The 23,889-nt window shown below is 38.1% G+C and overlaps 1 protein-coding gene across 1 annotated transcript in view; it reads right to left on the minus strand.

Annotated features, from left to right (window-relative positions):
* The window catches only part of Iqcm (IQ motif containing M), a 301,176-nt gene that overhangs the window by 259,628 nt on the left and 17,659 nt on the right, over window positions 1–23,889 (minus strand). The window contains exon 4 of the mRNA XM_028788592.1: window positions 101–191. Coding sequence (XP_028644425.1) covers window positions 101–191 — 91 coding nt within the window. The remainder of the gene's footprint in view (window positions 1–100; window positions 192–23,889) is intronic.

Here is a 23,889-nt window from a genome sequence, read left to right on the forward strand (position 1 = left end):
TCTCTCTCTCGCTCTGTCTCTGTCTCTCTCTCTCTCTCTCTCTCTCTCTCTCTCTCTCTGTCTCTCTCTGCATTCCCTAGGTTAGATAATCCCACAGTACCTGGACTTCTCGAGATGCATCTCCTTCTCTTTCTCCATTCTCTTACTCACGGATTCAATATCGTTCATTATTTTACCCAGTTTAACTGTTTCTAGAATTAACAAAAGAACTTTGATTGTAAACTACTATAGTTTCCAAAAATGTACTTTTCAATTGAATTGCAAATTTCAGACTTTTTTTTAAAGAAAATAGGAATGCTATATTATTCAAGAATTACTAACACAAAGCTACTCATAAAACACATTTGAACAGTTTTTCCTTACCCTGTTACTCTGACCTTCTATAATTACAAAAATTTAGGGCTAGGAAGTAAACTGTAAACGATCAGCATATATAAAAAATAAAGAAATCTCAGCCATGACCAGGCATACAAAAGACTTCTGTGCATATCACCATTATTATAATTATTATCATAAAGCTTAGTTTATACAGGAGGTTCTGTTGTTTTAAAATAAGTTAGCAAGTCATTAATTAACAGAAAAAAATCTTCTCATTTACTAGGGTTAGGCTTAAGAGAAAAATAATAAGTTGGTTACCTACCAAGCACTTTTCATTTCTCAGCTTAGATATATTAAAAGATACAGTGGCATATAGTCCATACATCATAAAACCTATTATTTAGGAAACCATATATAGATATACATGGCTTTGGAGTCTTAATATCAATATAGAATTGAATGCACTGGAATGAATTATGACACAGAATATTAGGTTAGAGGAGATAACAAAATGCTAATATTATTCTGATAGTGTTCCAGGAGTACTGAGTCGCTAGAATTGGCCTATGAATTACCTCCAGAGTGAATCACCAGCATGGTGGCTTTTCGCAGAGTACTGTGTTTATACAGGAAGGGGAGCAGCAGTCCCCAGAATTACTTACTGTTCGTAACCCACAGAAGTTGGACAGTGAAAGTTCTTTGTAGTATCTTTTAACCAACTCATATAAGACTGCTTTCAAACTTCAGAATACATGACATTTTTACCCCTGCAATTCAGTAAAGAATTAAAAGAGGGGCCAGATGGCAATTAAGCATGACAAACTGCTGGAGTATCTGATTAGACTCCCCTAAGATGGGCAATGGGCTTCCTGGCCACTACCGACAGTATAATACATCTGAGCTTGTAACCATCTCTTTATGTAAAATCTTGTTTTTTAACCAGTGTTAGAAAACCTTAGGATTTCAGTTTTATAACATGAATTATAAATCATTTGATTAAAATAATTAGTAGAAAGGAGATGGGGATGCCAGAAATGACGGTGGAGGAGTCCTGAAGACCGCTGTGGAATTTACAATAAAATCAAGTAGGAGGTACATAGGACACAAGAAGGGCCAGTGGGGTTTACCCTGTTCCCCTCTCAGGACACATGAAGTCAGCCCCTATCCAGTCAGCATCCTTTGTTCCGATGTCTTCTCACCTGGCTCCCTCAAGCTGTATACTTGCTATTGGTGATGTTCCTCCACATACTCTTTCTCTCCTTGACAATTTCCTAACTCTCTACTTCAGTGATTTGATCCAACTACTGTGGTTATATTTGTTGCTTACGTGTGTTTGGCACACAGGTTTCTGTATCTTGCATTTGCCAATACTTGAGTTCCAATTTTGAGTAACCAGCTATCTCCATTTCAATCAGCATGACTCTTTCAGAATTAACAATAGTACTTTCCATCTGGGAAAGCATCACAAATCACTCCCCTTTCAGTCCCTTCCTTATACAATTATTCATCAAATACTGCCACCCCCATCCACTTGATATTGTCTCCTGCAGGCCCTTGCTATGCACAGTCTGGAATCTTACAAGCTTCCTCAGATTCCCACCCTCAACCATGATACCCTCTAGTCTATACTTCATATCTTCCATAAATATTTCACTTCTAAATTCTGGAATTCTAAATTATCATTGTCCTGTTTCCTAGTATAACTTCACAGCTAGAGAACAGATTAAAGAACAGATTTTATATAATTCTAGATCTCTGAAATGTGTTGGTTTTTACTATACAGATCAATGTACAGTCAATTTTTCACAATATTCTATATTTTCCTAAAAATAATATATAATTAAAATCATTAGGAATACTGTCTTATAGCTATCTTATAAAGTGTTCTTGTTTAGTTTTCAAGAAAATAAAATAACCATGCTGACATTTGTGTGAACATATTTATATAAATTCATTTTAAGAATCAGTAAAAAGTAGTTTATGATTTGATATTTTATCCATATCTACTTTATTATGTAATTCCTAAAAACAAGGACATATAATACACACTCAAAAATATTTTTATTTATGTATTTTTTAGTCAGTGTTCTTTTATTAATCATGGTTGAGTTGGATATGTAGGCCATGCTGGTCTCGAATTCACATAGATATGTATGCCTGCCTCTACCTCCAAGGGCTGAGATTAAAGGTGTGCTCAGCCCCACACAGTAACAAATATTCCTTAAGTAGGCATTTGATACAAAGTTATTTAACATACTACCTGTATTCAAATCTACTAATAATCTCAAAGAGATATTTTCCAAGTTTTCCCCGTTGTCCACAGTTGAGCATCACATATGCCTCTTAGATCACCTCTCATCTGGAGCAACCCTGTCCGTAATGATACTCAAGAGCACATGACTACACCATACCCCCTGTGCTGCTTTATATTGAGATATACTATGAGCATTGAATACATTCTGGGTTTCTAAGATTCATGATAAAGACATCCTAATTGCTAGTCTTAACTTAGCTACATGTTTAAATAATGTCTGCATGTGATATTAAATTATAACTTTGAAGTTAATTTTACAGATTTTGTAACACGGTCGTTGAAGCTTTAAATTACATTTGCACCTTGCATAGTCATCCCGCTACGCAGCAATGACCTAGAGTGTTCCGTCAACTAGTTTAATCATTTGGGTAGAATATGAACTTTTCTTAATTTGTGTGTAGAGGAGTGCACAGATATGTATAAGTGCATTTGGCCATGTGAGCACATGTGAGGGCCACAAATAATAATCATATTTATAGATTCTCCATTCTACCTACCTAGCTACCTACCTACCTACCTGAGATGAAATTGCTCACTGAACCTGAAGTTTGTCATTTCAGCTAGACCAACTGGCCATTGAGCATCCAGCATTTAGAGGGCACTAATGTACCCAGCCTTTAAGTGGACACTGTGAGCCCTAACTCAGGTCTTCCACTTTACTCAGGGAGAACTCTCCCAGGCCTTGAGAGAATACCCCTAAAAGCAATCTGCATTCTAGTTATTTTCCTGTGATTACCCTAAAATTAAATTAAATTTTGACAGTAGCACTGCATCATCCCACTAAATCACTTCAAAGGCTGTTGCTAAATTTGACCATTTGATTAGTATAACTGACAAGCCTTCCTTCTAAAAGGACCCATTTTTGTTTGCTATCAATCTCTGGCTGACACTCTAACATATAAATAAATTAATCCAAAAGTGTCTTTTTGAATGACAATTAAGTATCCACTAATAACTCATGCCAAAACACTCACTAATAAAATTGTGCTGTAATTCTATTATACAATCGTTTAAAAGCTGGCTTCCTCTGTTAGGGAAAATGTCATCATTTGCCCCCATTTTGAATACTATGGACATATTAATTCCTTTCTGCATTTGTATCATGATTCTTTTCTATGTTCACAATGCCAAAACTTGAAGATGAAGCCAAGCAAAGCCAAGGCAGCCCCCACACCTTGCTGTCCATCACCCCGGTCTCTCACCGTTTCTTACTTATCATCCGTACTGTTCATTTCCACCCCTTTCCCTACACCTGACAGGGAATCAGGTGTTCATGAAGCAGAGCTCACCACCTCTTCTAATGTATTTCCCCCACTCTCTACTTAGTTTCTTGGCTAGAAAAGTCAGATTTTTATTTCTACTAAAACCCAATACATTCTTGAGGGTTCCATCTTTCACCTTTCTTCTTTACCTCTGTTTTTCCTGGAATGTTCTTTGTAGTTTAGTAATTATATTTTCAGTACCATACTTAAACTCCTACAGGTTTCTTCAGCTCCTTATCAAACCTTCTCAGCTAGATCTATAGTCTGTAGCTCATTCATCTGTGTGTGTCTGTGTGAGAGTGTGTGTGTGAGTGTTGTGTGTCTGTGTCTGTGTCTGTGTGTGTATTGACCTCAGTTGTTTTTGTCCTTTACCTGACAATTTATGAGGGGGAGATAACTCAGTCTCTTCCCTGGTGACTTACGTCCCTATGAGATTTAATTTCTTACATTGTAAACTCATATTCTATGCAAGTAAAGATTATTTACAACTAATATTTCCTAAAAATGAAAATTATTTCCATATTTTATAGAAATTTAAATACATGTGCTGAATATAAGTTATAATTAAGATATAGCCCAATAAATGTATGTGCTTGCTTCTTGCAGGCAGCTGATGGTATTTTAAACTATGATAACTTTAATATATCACATTATAGATTTTTAAGATACTGATAATATGAATTCTGATTCAATCCTAAGTGTGGTTATTTGTGGCTTTGAATTTTATAATTTTCTTTTTATCTAGGAGTTAAGACTAAACATAATAGCTTCTTTTCATCCTCTAAAAGTGAGTGTGTGTGCGTGTGTGTGTGTTTGTGTATGTTGTTGTCATTGTTGCTGCTGCTGCTTTGCTGTCTTTTCTTCTTTGTTTTGTTTCTGACTTGGTCTTTTACTAATATCAATACCCTGCAAAAGTGAAGTATAAGATATGGCAGCATCTCACTTAGCCAACCATCTTACAGGGTCACAGGTATTTTCTCTGCACATTGCTCATTCAGGACCAAAACAATTGGGAGCTAAAGGCCACCAGAGACATGCAGGACTTCACCAAACTTCAAATGAGGACACTGCCTTAAGATGACACTGCATTTGCTCTGTTTTCTCCATTTGTACTTTTCAGGTGTTCTGTAAAAACAATGTGCTGAATAAAGAAATGCCTGAAATATTTTCTCACATTGCTAGTCATTCATATTTCCAGACTGCATGCACAGGATGCAATCTGATGCATGTCCTAACATTCATAGTCACCTGACCCTCTTTACCTATATATTAGTGAAAGCTTTGAATGGTGTTGATTGGAAATTCTCTACATTGAGTTGTCTGTACTTCTCATTATAAAACAGCATATTTGTTAAACATTTACTATAAGAATTAATAAATAAAATATTTAAAATTTCTTATTCAGTTATGTTGTCATAATATAATGTCTGCAATGACATAGACTAACTGCTTTTATTTTACCCAATACTCCAGATACAACATACTTACTTCAACCTCCTTCAAAGGGGAAATTGCTCATTTCTCCCCTGACATTTATAAAGAATATTTACTTTTCTCCACCCCACCGCTTTCCTCAACCAAAGGAGCTCCTATTTATACTGGAAAAATAGCTTAAAGAGTTAAACTGAGTCAATGTGCTACTTGGATTTAGTTTTCTCAAATCAGTTTGAGTGATTTAGAAATAGGATACCATGAAGGAACTGTGTTCTCTCCATCACAGGTGTCACCCTTCAGGACATCACCACAGAGATGACAGCATGTGGTAAAGACAAGGTGGCTACAGGAACTTTGAGATCTCTTTTCTTCAGAGATGGCTTTATAAAATGTTTTATATTAGTTAAATGCGATCTTTTTCATGTAAAAAAGAGACATTATTTACAAATTATAAAATAATCTTTCGTGTTTCTCTTTTTTCAAGATCCACTACTTAAATTGTATTCCATGTCATATGAAATAATTATAATAATATGTAGAACTTAAAAATGTTACAAATTTTATAGACAGATTCATTAGTCAAGAATGACAGATTGTGATTTACTGACATTTCACATTCCAGTGTGTGGGCTGGGTGGATGTCATATGATTTTCTACTGTTGGAATTTCCAGCACATGTGTGTTATACAGAATGCCAAATCCCCACTAGACAGTGAACTTTTTGGTGGTTTCCTGAAGACAGGGATTGCTTTTATACATCTCCAGTTATTCAATCAGTGTTCAAAATGGTTGTTGAATGACTAGAGTATGACAGGAAGTCGGGTAGGTAGTAGGAATACAGTAACTAACCTTGAGTTTAGAACTCTTCTGTTCTAGTCAATAAAATTACTTGCATATAACTAGATGATTTCAATGGAAGTGCTAGAAAGCTGTTTTCATTGTCTCATGAACACAAGACAGAATGACATGTATCCTTCAGCTTTGTAATCAAGATCACAAGTATCCGCTAGTGAGAAAACTAGATCTTTACCAAGTGTGTATCACAGTCAAAAGCTTAACACACCTTCCCAGAGGAAATAAGCATAAGTTGATCTTCCCAGAACCACCCTCTCCAACAGCAACAAAGAGAGCTACAGTTCAGTTACTCAAATCTAAGCTTCCGCTCACATGCTATAAGGTCACCTAATTAAAGAACCATAGTGTGCACCTCTGATGCCTGTCTTTAATTAAGTCACGATAGAAATCTAGCTGAATGTTGCCTTTGTCATTGTCATATATCATTATCATTGTTTCCAGAGAAAGGAATTCTTTCAATGTGAATTAAAGGTCACTGAGTGGTTGGTAAACATAAAAGTCAAAAGCAGAGACTCAGAGAAGTTTTGGAGGTATCTCCCCAGAAGACATCATCTACCTTCCACAAATAATACTCACAGGCCCTTTACTACACCTCCTTTCATAAACTGGATTTGCTTATGTATCTAAAATACTTGATTACTCCTTACCCCAGTATATTCAGTTGAAGAGAAGCAAATGTACCAAACACCCTAAGTTCCAGGATTCACAGTTTCAACATTCTCCTGTGGTATTGACTCCACTGTATGTGTGAATAACACCTATCCTGATTCATCACCCCAAGGAGAACTGAAGAATAAGGAAACTGAGATGCTCTAAATTAAAAGTCGGCCTCTAATCCCCAAAACATTAAGAGGTTTCCTTTTTTTTTAGGAATAGGTAAAACAAACACATGCCCACATACAAACAAACTTACATACAGCTTCTTATAAGCAAATCATACTTTTTTTTTTACAGATGACATACATGGAGGTGAATTCCTTCATCTTGCACTTAACCTGTTGTTTCTGACCATGCTTTAAGTTTAAACATTTTTAAAATTTTTCTTTGTCTTCTCTGACCACTCCTGAACTCAAATTCATTTTGCAGCTCAAGTTAAGCTCTGTCAGGAAACCATCCATGCCTGTCTCCCTGCGTCCTCCCCACTAAAGGAAAGCACCTTCTTTCTGTAAATGTGGTAGTTGGAATAAGAATGGTCCCCATAGGCTCATGTATTCCAATACTTAGTCACCAGGGAGTGGAACCATTTAAAAGGATTGGAAGAACTAGAAAGTGTGGCCCTGTTGGAGGTTGTCTGTCACTGGGATGTGCTTTGAAGTTTCAAAAGCCCATGGTAGACCCAGTCACTCTCTCTGCCTGTGGAACAAGATGTAACTCTCAACTACGTTTCCAGCACCAATGCTGCCCACAAGATGATAATGGACTGAACTTCTGAAACTGTAACAATACTCTCAGATAAATGTTTTTTTTATATGAGTCATTTTGGTCATAGTGTCCCCTCACAGCAATAGAACAGTGATTGAGACAGTACCTTTAACATTTTAGTGCAACACTACAGCACAAGTTTCTTAACTCACTGTTATGTACCAACTGTAGTACAACTCCTCTGCTGCAGACTTCTCTCAGATTTAAAGTGTTTAGAAACTCATTACATGTACCAAAACATAACATGTGATAGACTTAGATAAGGAGCCTTGGAACTGAAGTCAAGAGATGGAATCTGCTGCTTGACCACAACATTGGAAGCTCCTTACCCTTTCTGAGTACCAGTTTTCTATTCTTCAAATTAACAGCTATGGCTCAGCATTCCATACTAGACGTGGTATGTTAGATGATTTATAAACTGAGTACTCAGTAATCAGAGGGCTATGTGGCTTTGTTGCTTTTGCTTTCTGCTGATTCAGAAAATGAATTTGTCAAACCCTGTTCTACCTGGCAGCACCCCTATGTATTTGCTAAGGATGTCACTGTGGTGACTCTGCAGGAATACATATTTCCTTCCCACAGTGTTTGAACTTGGGAAAATAAGATACTTATTCATAACTCCAAATCTTTCTTGCTGTATCTCCCCAAATGAAACATACAGTTGAACCTCAGAATCAGAAAAATAGATAAAAATACTCAAATATAAGTATATCGTGACATTTAAAAAGTCAAGGGAAAGGATCACATCGGAACCCCCAACCAACCCAGGCTGTTGCCAAGACTATAGGTTGTTCTCAACAAACTTACAACAAAGCCTTATTGCTGAAGACAATACCTACTAGCTGTTGCTTACATATATCCTTTACCACTATGTGATAGCTACATAGTACAAGAAGGTATTATGCATACTACCAAAAGAGAAACATAAACTCAGCTACAAAATCTTTGATCTACAATGGTTTCCTACTGCAATGTTGGCACAAAGCTACAAAATGTATGGAAGTAATCAATCAATATCTGATATGACTTAAGGCCTACTCCATGAGATGGAACCAAAACCCAACACTGTTTATGTGACCAAGAACCAGACATTAGATAGCCAAAGGACTTATAGTAAAACAAAATACTACTGTTCTAGAAAGAAAGAGAGAAAGAAAGGAAGGAAGGAAGGAAGGAAGGAAGGAAGGAAGGAAGGAAGAGGGGAAGAAAGGAAGAAAGGAAGAAAGGAAGGAAGAAAAAGAAATAAAAAGAAAGAAAGAAAGAAAGAAAGAAAGAAAGAAAGAAAGAAAGAAAGAAAGAAAGCATCATAACAAAACATGTAGCCATAAAATGACTCCTAACAATTTCTGCTATGCTCATAGACCCATGCCTTGTTTAGCAATCACCATAGAAGCCTACTCCTGCAGCATATGGGAACTGGGAACAAGTGCAGAGACCAACAACCAGATATTAAGGAGTGAGAAACCTTGGAGCACACAGCCCTAGATGGGATGTCATTTATCAAATTCTTCCTCTCAGGGATCAGGGAAACTCTGTGAGAGAGGAATAAAAAAGAGTGTAAGAGCCACACGGGATGGAAGACACCAAGAAAACAAGGCCCCGTAAATAAATCAACATGATCAAAGCTCACATGAACTTCAGCTTTCCTCAGACACTGAGGAAGTATGCACAGATCTGTACCAGTTTAATGTCTTTATGGTATTCCTGAGTGTCTAACTCATAGGTCACTGGTTGTTGTACCTTCTCATGGGCTCTTTTCCTTCTGTGTTTTCTTTCTTTTGTTTGTTTGTTTTTTGGTTTTTTTTTTGTCCAATTTCAATTTGCTAGTTTTTGTTTTTCTTATTATGTTTTGTTTTATTATTACCTCTTAGAAGACTTTTTAGTTTTTTATTGCGAGATAGAATGGGAATGGATCTGGAGGAGACAGGAGATAGAGGGGACCTGGTAGTAGAAAAAGAGCAACCATATCAGGATATATTTTGTGAGAAAAAAATCTATTTTAATAAAAAAGAACATAAAGAAAAAAGTCAAGGGACTAGGAGGGAAAGATGTATCTCCATAGGATGGCAAAAGAAAATAGATTGTTACGGATGGACAACAGACAAGGCAGGTGGACTGAAATTAGAGATCAAACAGGCCCTCGTAGACTCATGCGTCTAAATGACACTATTAGGAGGCATGGCCTTGAAGGAGTAGGTGTAGCCTTGTTGGAGGAAATGTGTCACTAGGGGATGAGCTCTGAGGTATCAGTTCAAGCAACTTCTTTTTCTGCTGATTACAGATCAAGATGTAGAACATTCAACTACTCCACCAGCACCACATATATGTGCATGTTGCCATGCTTGCCACCATGACAATAACAGATTAAACCTCTGAACTGTAAGCCAACCCCAGCTAAATGTTTTCCTTTATAAGAATTGCTGTGGTCATGGTGTCTTTTCACAGCAATAAAACTCCAAGACAAAAACCTAATACAGCAGAAGCTTCCAAAAACATATACATTTATAAAGGTGATCTAAATTATATCCTAAATAACAGGGGAGATAAAGCCCTGAATGAACAGCTTTTATAACCAGATGAAGTTTTCAGTACCAGCAAAGAGTTACATCAAGTCAAGTTCTTGCCCAAAGAGGTCCTATGGGAACCCCCCCCCCCAAACAACCTAGGCTATTGCCAAGGCTACTGGTGGCTCTCCACAAACTGACAGTAAGGTCCTATTGCTGAACACAATAGCCACACAACTCTCTGAACACAGAGAAGAAGAGAGCCTTCACCTCTATGAACTAGCATTTGTGGTACTGAAAGGTATTCTATGTGCTATCAAATGAGAAAGGTAAACACCCACCTAGCTACAAAACCCTTCAGTCTACAAAAGTTGACTACCCACAAAGTTACTTGGTACAATCATGGCACAAAACCTGTGGGAGTAGTCAACCAAGATCTGATTTACATAAGACCACTCTTTGAGATACAATCCATATCCAACACTTGCTTAGGTGACCAAGAACATGAGACTGGATAGGTAATGGACCTGGAACAAAACCAAATCCTATGGTTCTTCTGAAATAACATAGCCACTAACCTACTCCAAGCAACATTTTGCTATATTCATAGATCCATATCTTGCTCAGCCATCACCAGAGAGGCTTCATCCAACAACAGATGGGAGTAAATACAGAGACCCACAGCCAGATAATGTGCAAAGACTGTGGAACATTCAACCTTAAAGGGGATGTCTCCATTAACTCCCTGCCTCAAGAACAGGAAGAGATGAGATTGGGGAAATGAATGAATTAAGACCCTCTAGATACAACAAGGCTGGGGCATATATGAATTCACAGAGACTGAGGCAGCATGCACAAGGCCTGCATGGGTCTGCACCAGACAGAAGGCTAGAGATGAAAATAAAAGTAGACACACACTCCCATGGCTAACCCAGAAACTATCCCCAACTGACAGCAACCTGAAAATGAATAATTAGTTTTCTAAAGAAGCCAGTCTTCAGGGTAGGTCCCATGACCAGTTGTAGATAGCCAACACAAAATGAACTTAACAGTACCTTCGAAGGTTCTACATCTTTAAGTCTGGGGGGGGGGTGTTATTTGCTTGTTTCTTGGTTTTTGGTTTTGGCTTTGGTTTTTAATCTTATAGGTTCTTTGCATGTATAGTATAGTTTCTGGTTTGGGGTTTTTATGCAATCCCTGTGTGTGCAAACATGTATCTGTGTTTTGTGTAGCTTTTCCTTTTTCTTGTTTGGCTGTTTTGTCATATTCTGACTTGTTTGGTTTTCATTTATCTAATCTTCTTCCTATGCCCTAGATGGCAGTTTGTTTTCTAAGGGGAGACAGCAGGGCATGGGTCTGGATGGAGGAAGAGGTGCAGACAAGCTGGGAGAAGAAATAGGAGGAAAAACTGTAATCAGAACACAATTTATGAAAAACATATTTTCAATAAAATAAAAAAAACAATGATTAAAAGGTCAAATAATTTATTCTACCCTTTGGAAGGAATAATGTCTGAAAAAAACTGAGAAGGGATCAAACATCAATAATGGATGACAGATTGTTTTTTGGTAGTGACCAAATCTAGTTATTCTCATGTAGGTGTGGAGGAAATACAAGCATTTGTGAAGAATCCAAAAATATCATTACCCTTTATAACAACTACTTACTAACTGACATAGAAGGGACATATTTATTAATAATTTTATTCCTCATTGCAGACATTCACAGGGGAGAAGGGTGGGGCTATTAAACATAGAAAGTGTTAAGATTAGGGAGTTGGGGGAGAGTTTTCAAACTTAGGCTGATTTTAATTTCTGTAGCGTTCATCATGATGCATCCTACAATAATGTTGTCATTTCTCTTGCACGCACACACTCAATTACTGTGCAATGCTGTGCAATGTGTCTCACACACTCTAGCATTTCCACTTCATACTTCACAGTTTTAGTGTCACTTGAAGGTTTGAAATGTTTCACAGTTATTTGCTATATGTGGGTGCCAAAATTAAAAAAAAGATAAGAAGCCAGCCTATATCACAGAAAAAGATACTACAAGAATAGAAAATAGTCAGATGGGAATTTCTGTCCCATTAACATTCAGAACTTTGTCAAGAATCAACTCAACTTTATCAAAATATAATTTATATTTTACAGATGCATTAGTGCCTATGATTATTTTTCTTAACACATTCAGTTCTTATAAAGCTAAATATAAACCGTTACCCATGTAGATAAGATTCTATAACTAAAAGAAACTAAAATGCTATCTTTCCTAGCCTTACAACCTACACATATGCCCTTGCACAACCAAGTCCAAAGCCCAGTTAGACCTGATATGATCCAGTATAAACACTGGGTTTCTATGTACAGCTCTCCATGCATGCTACAGTTTACTCTGCTAAAGTAAATTTATTTAAACAAGGAATAACATATAACCAGCAAGCCAACATTCATTAAAACTGATATTTTCACCAACACTTGCAAATAACCACAGACATTTCTCATGAGTTTTAGTAAGACAACCGCACACCTGAGGATGCTGCACATTCTCCCTCCATGCCCTACCTGTCAATGAATGTTACACATCAAATGCTTGCCTACACAATTTGGCATCTAAACACCTAAATATTACATGTCTTCTCCACTCAATACCCTTCTTTCCAGATGCTGAACACCAGGAAACAAATGAATAAATGATAAACAGGAAAGAAAGGTTTTCACATAAGACACACGGCTAGAATAAACAGCTGGCCCAAAACAAGCCCTTACTTGGATTTTATTGCTTTCCTTTCCTTACTTTCCAGCTTCAGTTTGCTTCGTGATGAGTGGATAATAAAAGATTTCAGAAAGTGAAAGGAGACAACAGAAACGGGCCTGAGCAAACACAGATACAAATCAAGTCAAGGCCTTTCCGGGCATGCTCAGGTTAAGATTCCAATATCTGAAAGTGTTTCCCTCTGGCAATTTAGAAGATCTCCTCCTTCACAGTAGAAGGAGCACGTGCTTACAGTTCTGGATATGTGAACGATGACAATTTATTACTGCACAGTAAAAGATTACCAGAGGCACCTACTAACACTTAGAGAAAAACAAATCCAGTCAGTTAACCCTCTGGCAGCATTAGTAAAGGTTCACAGGGCCCCTAGTGCTTTTCCATAGCCTGACAGGAATTCAAAGTAATTCCAAAAGCCCCTGTGGAGACAGGACTATCCTGCCACAAAAGGAACCTAAAAAGAAAAGCCAGTCAAGACAGAATGCGAGGAAAGAATGCTCTCTTCTCTATCTTATCTAATTCTAACTTGCTAAGGTCACACCAAAAATAAAAATCCACCTCTATTACATTTTCTATTGCAATTTTATCTTTAAGTGCATGCATAATTAAATGCTTAGCAGCAACAGAAAAATCATTCAATTTATTTATTATAAGAATAGATGTATATTACTATGACGCATTAATGTTAAACACCATCAAGAATGGTCTGATTTAAATTGTTTACTGTCTGTCTATGTTTACTGTCTATGAGACAGTCTGACTCACGATTTACAGCAGACTGCAAGGACTGAAATTTTATCAAGCAACCTCATAAAATTAACAGAATTTCTCAAAATAAATTCACAATTAAGTCAACATTTTCATTGGGGCATATTAGGAAGCAACTGAACAGGGCAGGGTAGAAGAATAGATCAAACTATGAACAACTCTGTGAGTGCTATACCATCTAAAACAGGAGGGAGGCAAACGTAAGCAGTATGTCAAAGTCTAATTATGCAGCTTGAGCTATCAGCAAAGTGAACCTTATATAAAACATTTACTTCATAAAGTTTAACATGACATTTCTGAATATATTTTCGAGTACCAAATGGAAAGTGGTTTCTGTTAAAGGGGAAACTGGACTAAGGGTTCTGTTCTAGAGTAATGCAAAGCTTCCAAAAGTATTAGAGTATAAAGACAATTTGTAAGGCTTCTGCATGCTCTAGAGCCTTTTTGTATGATACAGCTCTGCTTCCTCTACTTTCCCTACCCTCATAGTGCCTTTCCTTTTAGGATCCCAGGGAAGAGGGAAAAAAAATCTAAAAAGCTAGAGCAGAAGTTTCTGACTGTTAAAGAAGCTATTTTTTACACTGCCATCACTACATAAAACTTGATCAGGCCCAATAAGGGCTTCAAAGTCTAGCAGATATCATCGCATTTGGCCTTCAGGATAAACAACTCCAGTTATGACCAGTGAATTAGAACCTGGGTTAGCAGAATGCTATTGTTTAGGAGTGTCTCACAGAACCCCATATGTTAAATGGCTTGACCTGAGCCTGTGGTGCTAGTGGGGCATTATTTCTGGATATGGCTATGAGGTACTTTCCAGAAGAGACTACCATATGAATGAGTAGACTGAGAAACGTTATCACTTAGAAGTAACCCTACATCTCTTCTCAGTTTATTAGCTAAGATAATGTGTAGTAGTCTACCCCTCATAAGTGGCAAAACTTTGGAGGAGGAGGGAGGCTGTAGAAAGAAGTTAGGTTATTGAAGACACATCCTAAAAGGGGATTGTGATGGTAGTCTCTCCCTTTGATTCCCAGGCACCATTAAGAAGGCAGTCCTTCTTTCCACATGCCCCACTAGCAAAACCTACTGTGATCGACTGGACCACATTCCCAGGCCTTCCTTCTCAGATTTACAGCATGCTTTCCAAACTCTCCATCTGACAGACAGAGCACAGGAGGATTTTCTCCACTTCCATAACTAGTGATAGAAGTCAGTTCCATAATCAATGCATTGCTTCTGTGTCTCTGAAGAAGCTTGGTCACTCAAATAGAGAAGAATTGAAATTTTATCTAATAAGATAAAAAATTGTAGCACCATACAATATGAAATGAGCCTTTAAACCAAAGAAAATGAAACAAACCTAAGGTAAGGAAGCTTTAATGTGATGTCTGTTGTTTAAAACTGACATTTTTTTCTAATGCTTTCATCAGAGGTATATACAATCACATCCAGACTCCTGGTGTTTGCACTTCCTTTTCTCCTTCCTTCCTTCCTTTCCTCCCTCCTTCCCTTCTTCCTTCCTTCCCTCCTTCTTCCCTTCCTTCCTTTTTTCCTTTAAAAAGGAAGAAGGAAGAAAAGAAGACTAGGAACATGCAAACCTAGTTCAGTCAGCTGATGGGCTGACCTTGAGCCAATCACTGAATCACCTGTATTCCTTTCCTTGGTAAGATGATGAGGTAATATGAGTGACACCTGATATTCCACATAGCTCTGAAAACTCATGGGACAAAAGTCATACTGAAGGATACAAGAAATATTTCAAACCAGAATAAATATGACAAATGCCATCAAAGGGGCTAAATACAGAGGCAGCCATGGGCTTCTACAATGTTGACTAAATATATTGAACCAGGGTGTGTTTAGATGACTTTAGGGATTTCTCTAATGTCCTGTAGACCCTATCCTTCCCAGTGAGCATGGCAGTATTTCACACGTATTTGTCACTTGCCAATTTGTTACCTGCTTTAAAAGAATAAAAATTCTGTTATCACTGTGATATCTAAATCACTGTCCCATCCATGAGAAGCAGAGGCATCACTACCAAATTGAGCTTGAAAATAAATAACGTAAAGGCACTTCCGACTAAAATCCTTGAAGTATATATACATATGTATACATAATTGATTCTAGTCTTGTTTACTGTTAGTAAGATCATGACCTTGTGTGGCAATTCTGAGTGTCCCCAGCCCTCTGATTTCCTAGTAAGAGCAGCTGGGCTGGTTAGACAAAATTGTATCCAATATAGACATTTTTCTCTGTAACTGCAAATCTAAGACAATAAACAATTTCATTGTTTTAATTCTATTTCCCAGAATTCAGTGCAAGCTATGGACCATTAGAAAAAAAGCAGATATTTCTTTTAAAAAGACTGAAATGATGTGAGAGCACCAAAGGTTGATAGAACAAAAATGCACCAGCAGATGGACAAAGATGATGGAAAAGTCATTTCCTAAAATATAGACAGACATAAGTAAAATAATGGAAAAAGCTCTCAATGAAATCTGGAACCCACATGGCCAATTATACAAGGCTAGCTAATGGAAATAATACTGAACTATTAAATACAAGCCATACTGTGGTGTCTTCTAGTCAACATATTAGTAGTTTTAGATATTTACCTAACCTTACAGTAACTCGCCCAGCATTAGAAGATCCCAAGTAGAGTGGATGGCAAAGTGGGATCCTGACTAGTACAGTGGATTACCTACCACGTGATCATTTGTGAGACCCAGGAATAGGAAAGACAGCAAGTGCCATGATGTGATTGATTGCCTTGGCTCTAGGTGGAAATGTGTATCTGTGATATCTTTTACAAAGGAAACCCAGCAAAGTGTGTGAGCTTTCCTAGCTTCTATTCCTCTGACAGCAGTTTGTTTGCTAAGTATGGGGATTGCACGCTTACTTACAAACTAAGATACACTAACTACTACGATTGTGTGGATTGTGTTGTTCAGAAGATGAACAACGTGGACTTGTCATAGAAAAGAACCGTAGTAGCTGGTGATCATCCAGACTGAGATTTACTTGTCAAGTCCGTCAAAGTCCTTTGGAAGAGGTGTATTACACAAGCAGATTTTGTTACAGGTGAGACATATGAGCCTGGATGACCTATTGCTTGTAAGGTATGTTTGCTTTCATCCAAGAAGAGAGACAAAATTTAAGGTCCCAGACACCGTACCTCAAGAATCCAGGTTTGGACATCTAATCTAAAGAAGCTAATTTAAAATGCCAAATTATTAGTAAAAAGCAGAAAATGAGGTGAGTGGATGGCACTTGCTATCTTTCCTATTCCTGGTTCTCACAAATGATCACGTGGTAGGTAATCCACTGCACTAATCAAGATCCTACTCTGCCATCCACTCACCATTCCTGATGCCAGAGCCTCACCAGCTTTCTTTACTCTCATTCAATCAGAATTTTTCTTATTCAAACTAAGATGGGGCTAGTCTCTCTACTTGGGATTTTCTGATGCTGGGCAAGTTACTGAAAGGCTGCCTGGCTCTAAAATCAAATGGTATTTTCTTCTTTGAAACACCACATATTATACTTTCTTACCTTAACTGCATTTGAAATTGTTATGGGCAAGAAGTAGGAGAGGAAAACTGTAACGAAATTAAAATTGCTTTTTAACATAGACAAGATCTTGGAGATTTAAGCTCCGCCTCTACTAGATTTTTGTTACAGTGTAAATATAATGTCAGGTGATTGAGAGGGAAGCTGTGTATGACAATAAAATTCTTGCATAGTTTATGCCAGAAAAGCAGCAACACTTCTATCATAAACCATTTTATGTGATAATTGCCTTTTTAAGAAATAGGGAAAGGGATATTATCGCTAACAAAAAGGATTTAAAGAAATGCAAATTGTTGGTTAGTATCGTTTTCAGGTGATAAGCAGCTATTTGTAATGATTATTCTACTCTGTTGTCTTCCTCACATTCATGACATGGTTTGTTTCCGGTAAAACATCTCAAATATCTTGACACACTTCTTGTTTCATTTTAGGAGTGATGTTTTTCACACCTAAAATGAATCATCATGAGAAAACAAAGGATGTTCACCAAAGCATGATATGCAGCGTGTTCTCCAATGCATTTGGCACTCCTTCTGTTTTCATCTCCACATAGGCTTGCCAGTGGTATTAACAACCAGGCAGAACAGGAATCAGACTCATTTACAGCCAGTGATAAAACTCAAGGCTAAAAGCTGACCAGTTTCCTGAAACCTGGCAGAATCAGAACCCAGGTTTTCAAAATAGAGGTCAAAGCTTGGTCCTCTTTTCAATTAAGATGCTTCTGCAGACAATCTCTTTCCCAGGAAACTGAAAGGCAAACATTGGCTACAGTCTTTCCTAAGAAGTTTATTAAGTAATTAAGCTTTTATTAGCACTTTAAAGCTACAAGGTCCAGTAGGCTCTGAAGCTATATGGTATTATGTGGGTCTAATAATGTATTCTAAACATCAATTACACAAACGCTAGAACATTAGTTTTCAGACAGGCTTTGATTAAACATTCTATACTGATCTTTAGAGTCTCTGCACACCACATACGTGTTCAGGAGTCTTCAAGGAGTCCTCAGTAACATTATTATTACATTCTATTTTCACAGAGATCTCATCTGGTCCTTGTAGCAGTATAAGCAGCAGATATTGTTATCATTGTAAGCATCCAATATATTGAATAAGTTGGTCAGAATCTTACTAGGAGAAAAATAGATATTTTATATTTAGCCCCTAAGTTCCAGTTTCTGTCCAAGTAGGTGCTAAGACTTTATGGAGTATTGCACCATTCACTAATTGAACTTGGATTACCATGTGTCATCCTGATCTGAACACACACACTAAAGGGCTTATTGTTACTTCTCTAGAGCCATGGTGGGAAACTTTTTTCCCTAAAATGAATGCTTCTTTCATGGCTACAAATGCAAAAATAGGTATGATACAAAATCCACTCCAGATTTAAAAAAATAAATCAGTGGCCAGCCACAAAAAACATAAAATTGCTTATGGCTGCTACAAAAAAATATTGTAATAATAAAAAGCAATAATTTTAGAGTATATTCCAGAAAGATTGACCAAAGTCTAATGACATGGACAACATTTCTAGAAAAAATAAATGGCCAGAAAAGTTACTCCTTTGATTTTAATGGGAATAACATAAAACTACCTGAATGTAGTTATTCTTACAAATACATAAGCCATAACTAGCAGATCTGAATAAACCTGGGTTCTGACCAGTGCCCTCCATTGTTTTGTCTTTACACAAGGCAAAAGATACATTTGAAAGTCAAAAATCAGGCAGTATAAACCCAAAGTCTATCTGTGAGTGCTAGAACTTCAAATATAGACTATCTTTCCTAAGTTCTAAAATCTCAGAGCAGTTCCACTAAGACCCTGACCAGGAAGACCAAAACAAACTTTATGGCCATTCAGGGCTGGTCATTACTGTTTGCCTAGCAAGGTAATTGCACCCTCAACTCCTTCTCAGAAAGGCAGTCGGTACCACATTTCTGATGCTCCTTCCATTCAAGGAAACGCTTTGTGCTCCATGAATAAATGTTGTATTGATAGACGACTCTCAGGAAACAAGTAGAAAAAGTCATGATTTTTACAATAAAGGAGAAAAACAAATTGTCTGTCAGAGTTCATCCCAAAGCTAATATTCTACCCTTTAAAACAGTTGTAAACATCAGCTTTTTTTCTCTCTCTTTTACTAGCAAAAACAGATGAGTTTCCTGGGACTTCTTGAGCTCTCCAATCCATAAAGCCATAATCCACAACCTTCCACACAGAGGCAGGCACCTTTATGTCTTTTCTGATAAAATTTCAGAAATGTATCCATGTTTGTGGCTTGAGGTGGGAGCAGCAGCAGAGTCTCTCCCAGCCTGTACATCTCCCCAATCTGTGCACCTTCCCAGCCTTCTGCACTCCCTGTCATGTTCTCTTCTTACCCACAAGCCGTGCACCTTCCCAGCCTTCTGCACTCCCTGTCATGTTCTCCTCTTACCCACAAGCTACCTCTGTGAGGACCTACTAGAAATGACTCTCCCACTTGGAAACATCTTTGGAAGAACCAGGAAAGCCCCAGTGCTATACCCTGGAGCTGCTTGCTTGCACAGCTTTCACAGTATACAAGAATGACACTGAGCACTTTCAGAGCCACCTCTTTTCTGGGAAGCTCATGTTCTTTATGAAAATTAAAATAGACTCCAAGTGATTAGATCAATTTTGGGGCAAACTCAGGTAGAATAAAAGCAGGTTCTCAACATCACCTAAGAATTTAGGAAAAGAACTACTTGTTACTTCCTCACTCCCAAAGCTCTTGTTAGACTCTCAGCCCAAGCACCCTGAATTACTCAGTCCCCTTGACAAGGATGGAGAACAGAACGCTTCAGAAACAGGATGACCTCATATCGAGGTTCTGTGTTTTGTCATTCGTGAGAGCTTCAGCAGGGTCTCTGAGCCAGAGCTTTCTTATCCACAAAGCACAATCAGCAATGCGGGGCTGTTAGTTCTTGAGTGGGCGTGGGCGTGAGTCCTGTTGGGCGGAATTGTGGTTTGTTTGGGTCTGCCACCCCAGTTGGCTAGAACCGCGACTCTGGGCAGCAGAAGTGTGGGATTTTGCCTGAGTTCACTCTACCGCGTTGGGCAGATGCTGTGGGATCCGCTGGGGCGTGGGGAGATCTCAGTCGGAATTTATTAGGGAGCAGGGCTTTTGAGTGATCATCTCCTGCTGGCCTAGGCGGCCTGACTGACTGGTGGTCTGTCCTTGGGCTCCCTGACATTGCTGGGGTGCTGTGGAAGAACAGAGATGCGGGGGCATACGGGTCTGACCCGAAGCTGAGAGAAACAAGGGAGGGAAACCCACAGTGCTCCACAGGAAAGACACTCTTTGTTACTTGTACTGGATTGGCTGGGTTGCTGGGTGGGCTAGCTTGCTTGAGTTGGTGGGCTCCTTGGTGGGAATGTAGAGAAATCCTTAGGTGGGAGATTAGATGGCAGCAATGACTCATTAGTTAAAGGCCTTCTCCATGGTTCCCCACAGGGGGGGGGGGGAACATAATGAAGTCCATTGTTTTACAAGATTTTTTTGACATAGTGGAAAGTAGATGAAACTGGCTGCACTCTCCAAAACTCAGAGCAGACCTGAGTTAAATAGGGAGGGAGGAGGCAGGAGGGTCTGAGGAGGAATGCTTAATTGGCTACCCTCTGACCTTCAGGTATCTCATTAGTATGTAGATCTCTTGAGGCCCTGAGGCCTGTAGTCACACCCTTTACCTGTGGAGGGGCTGGTAGGGGCATTGCTCTACATGACTGAAAGGCAATGATCAATGGAGGTCTTTGGCCACGTGTCAGGAGCCTGGATTCTGGGAGCATTGCAAAATGTATTCCATCCCTTGCAGGGTCCCTGGCCATCTCTAGCTCCACCAGAAACCAAGCTATCCTTTTCACTGTCCCACACAGCAATATACATAGTTTGCAAGGTTTGGATAGCACATGGTGTCCTGGTTTCATTTCTGTTGAAGTGATAAATACCATAATCAAATAACATGAGGTCAAAGTTTTATATCAGCTCACAGTTGCAATCCATCCTCAGGAGAAACCAATGCAGAGACAAAGAAGGAGCTTGCTCTGCTCACTACCCAAGCTACCTTCTTATACAACACAGGCTCACCTGCCCAGGGACTGTCCTAACCACCATTGGCTGGGTCCACCTATGTCAGTTATAAATCAAGAAAATGCCCCAGCAGACATCTCCAAAGGCCATTAGATCTCTATCCATGGATCTCTCCATGGATCAAATTGACAACTAAAGGTAATCATGATGCGTGGCTTCATACAGCACTAGATAATACCAATTTTGGACCAACTCTGCCTCAGTCTCTCTTAATTGGCTTCTAAAAAAGGTGGAAGCATTTTTTTCAGTTTTATAACACATATAAGAATCCATTTTCCCATATGATCAGTGAAAGGTAAAGGGTCATCCACATATAGGACTATTAACCAATATTTCAGTCTATCTCTGGGCAATGCTTAAATACATAGTGGTGAAGTATGTATGGAAAGCACAAAAGTCAGTAGAATCTTCCATTAACTCAGTCACATTAGAAGCACTCATGAGACTCTACCATGTGGTAATAACACTACATTATATCTTCAGGACAGTGACTACATAAAACGTTTTTTTCTGACCTGTCATCAATAAATAAAGAACATTAATTAGCTTTCTGAAACAGTTTTTTTAAAATAGAGTGTCCAAAATAATGTTCTAATTTAAGTGCACTGGGACCAAAACCAGAAGGACTTTACAGCTGGCATGTTTCTCTGGTTCTAAGGCTGCTTCACAGCAGTGAGAGCTCAGACGAAGGATGACAAAGCTCTAGCATCCCAGACTTTAGGCACTAATAGGTCCTTGGCTTCAGGTTTCCCAGTTTCAGAAGAAATGCCAGAAAACACATGCTGAGGTAGAATCATTTTGGAAGGATTCATGAAGGGCAGAGAAATGAATAACTACCTTAGGTGCAGAATAGATCCGACAACAGCTGTTTTATACAGGATCTCAATCAGTATGCATCTCTTTAGTCTATGTAGTAACTGTCATACACCATCTAACACATAATTCAGGGATCTCCCTCTCTCTCTCTCTCTCTCTCTCTCTCTCTCTCTCTCTCTCTCTCTCTCTCTCGTGCGCGTGCGCACGCATGCTCTTTCTCTCTCTCTCCCTGTGATAGTTAATAATTGTTGCCAACTTGATTGGATTATGAATAGCCTAAAAGACTAGTAAAACGTGTGTGTGTGTGTGTGTGTGTGTGTGTGTGTGTGTGTGTGTGTGTTTGAAACATAATTAGATTAGGTGGATTCTGATCTAATCCATGCTTTTAATCCATTGATAGAATCAAAATTTGAATTTGAATGAACTAGTAGGAGGGGATGGAGATTTGGAAAGAAGATTTCAGTTGGAAGGTGTAAGTACACTGAGGTCTTTGTCAGATATATTTTTTGTCTAGATACTTCCTATCACCTTGTGTCCTGACAGCTTTCCAAAAAGCTCTGTTCAATAATCCTTACACAATGTCTCTGCCTAACCACAAGGCCCACAAAACAACCACCATGGGTCAATCTCTCAAACACTATGTCTTTTCTTCTTTAAGTTGATATTAAGGCATTCTGTTATACTGATGAACATATTACTAACACACTACATTTACTTCTATTTCATAATAATTTCTAGAATATCAGCTTCACAGTGAGACCATCATTCTGCTAAGTAGCCACTGGAATATGAATGCAAACATGGTAGGTAAGGCCCCTGGCCCCAAAAGAATGATTTAATAGAAGAAAATATAGGTTCAGTGTAGGCAAACTAATCTTGTGTACAAATTCTTGGAGCTACAAATCTAATTCAGCTTCCAGATGGCACTAAGAACCTCTCCCATCCAATTTGTTTAAAAGACAGATGACGAGCAACACATGAAGCTACTCTCAAGCAGGGCTTTCTGTTGCTTGCCCCATCAACCTTCCACTACACAGAATTATCAGGAAGTAACAGGAAATGTATATTCATACTGGTGAGCCAAGGCATACTGATAAAAATGATGACTAGAAAACAAATTAAGTTTAATAACAGGACTATTTTCTACTTATAAAAAATAAAATCATACTTTGTTATAAATTCAAGAACATTTCTGCCTAACACAATAGCTGTTGAATTATTTGATCGCTAGCTCATAAAAAAATTGACTTGCTTTAGGTTGTGAGTCTCATGAAACACACTCCTGCAAAGCCATTCCTGTCTGCAGGTTCTGTTAAAAATGTCTCAATAGTTAGACCTTTACTTACTACCAGCACTCAAAGCCTGACTATTCTGTTGGAATTACATAGAAGGAAGAAAGTTTAATTACTCTGCACCATAGAGAAGAGGGAATGCACAAAATGTACTTTGATTTTTCCAACTATGTTTTAGAACTCCATATCAAAATTAGTAGAACCAGAACAATGTATGATGTCGGTGTATGAAAATGTTATAATGAAATCTATAATTTTGGTACTAGACTAACTTATTATGTTGTTTAAAAAATTAATTTAAAAGAAAAGTCAATTTAGCCCTCCTTAACATTTAAACATACAAAAATTTTCACTACAGTATAATTCCATATAGGCAGCTAAAACTTTAATAAGTTGACCCTCAAATACTAAAAGTTAACATTGCTTTACTTACTAATTAGCATTTAATGATG

This window comes from Grammomys surdaster, unplaced genomic scaffold (genome assembly GCF_004785775.1).
Source record: "Grammomys surdaster isolate TR1022 unplaced genomic scaffold, NIH_TR_1.0 125752, whole genome shotgun sequence".
Taxonomy (NCBI): Eukaryota; Metazoa; Chordata; class Mammalia; order Rodentia; family Muridae; genus Grammomys; species Grammomys surdaster.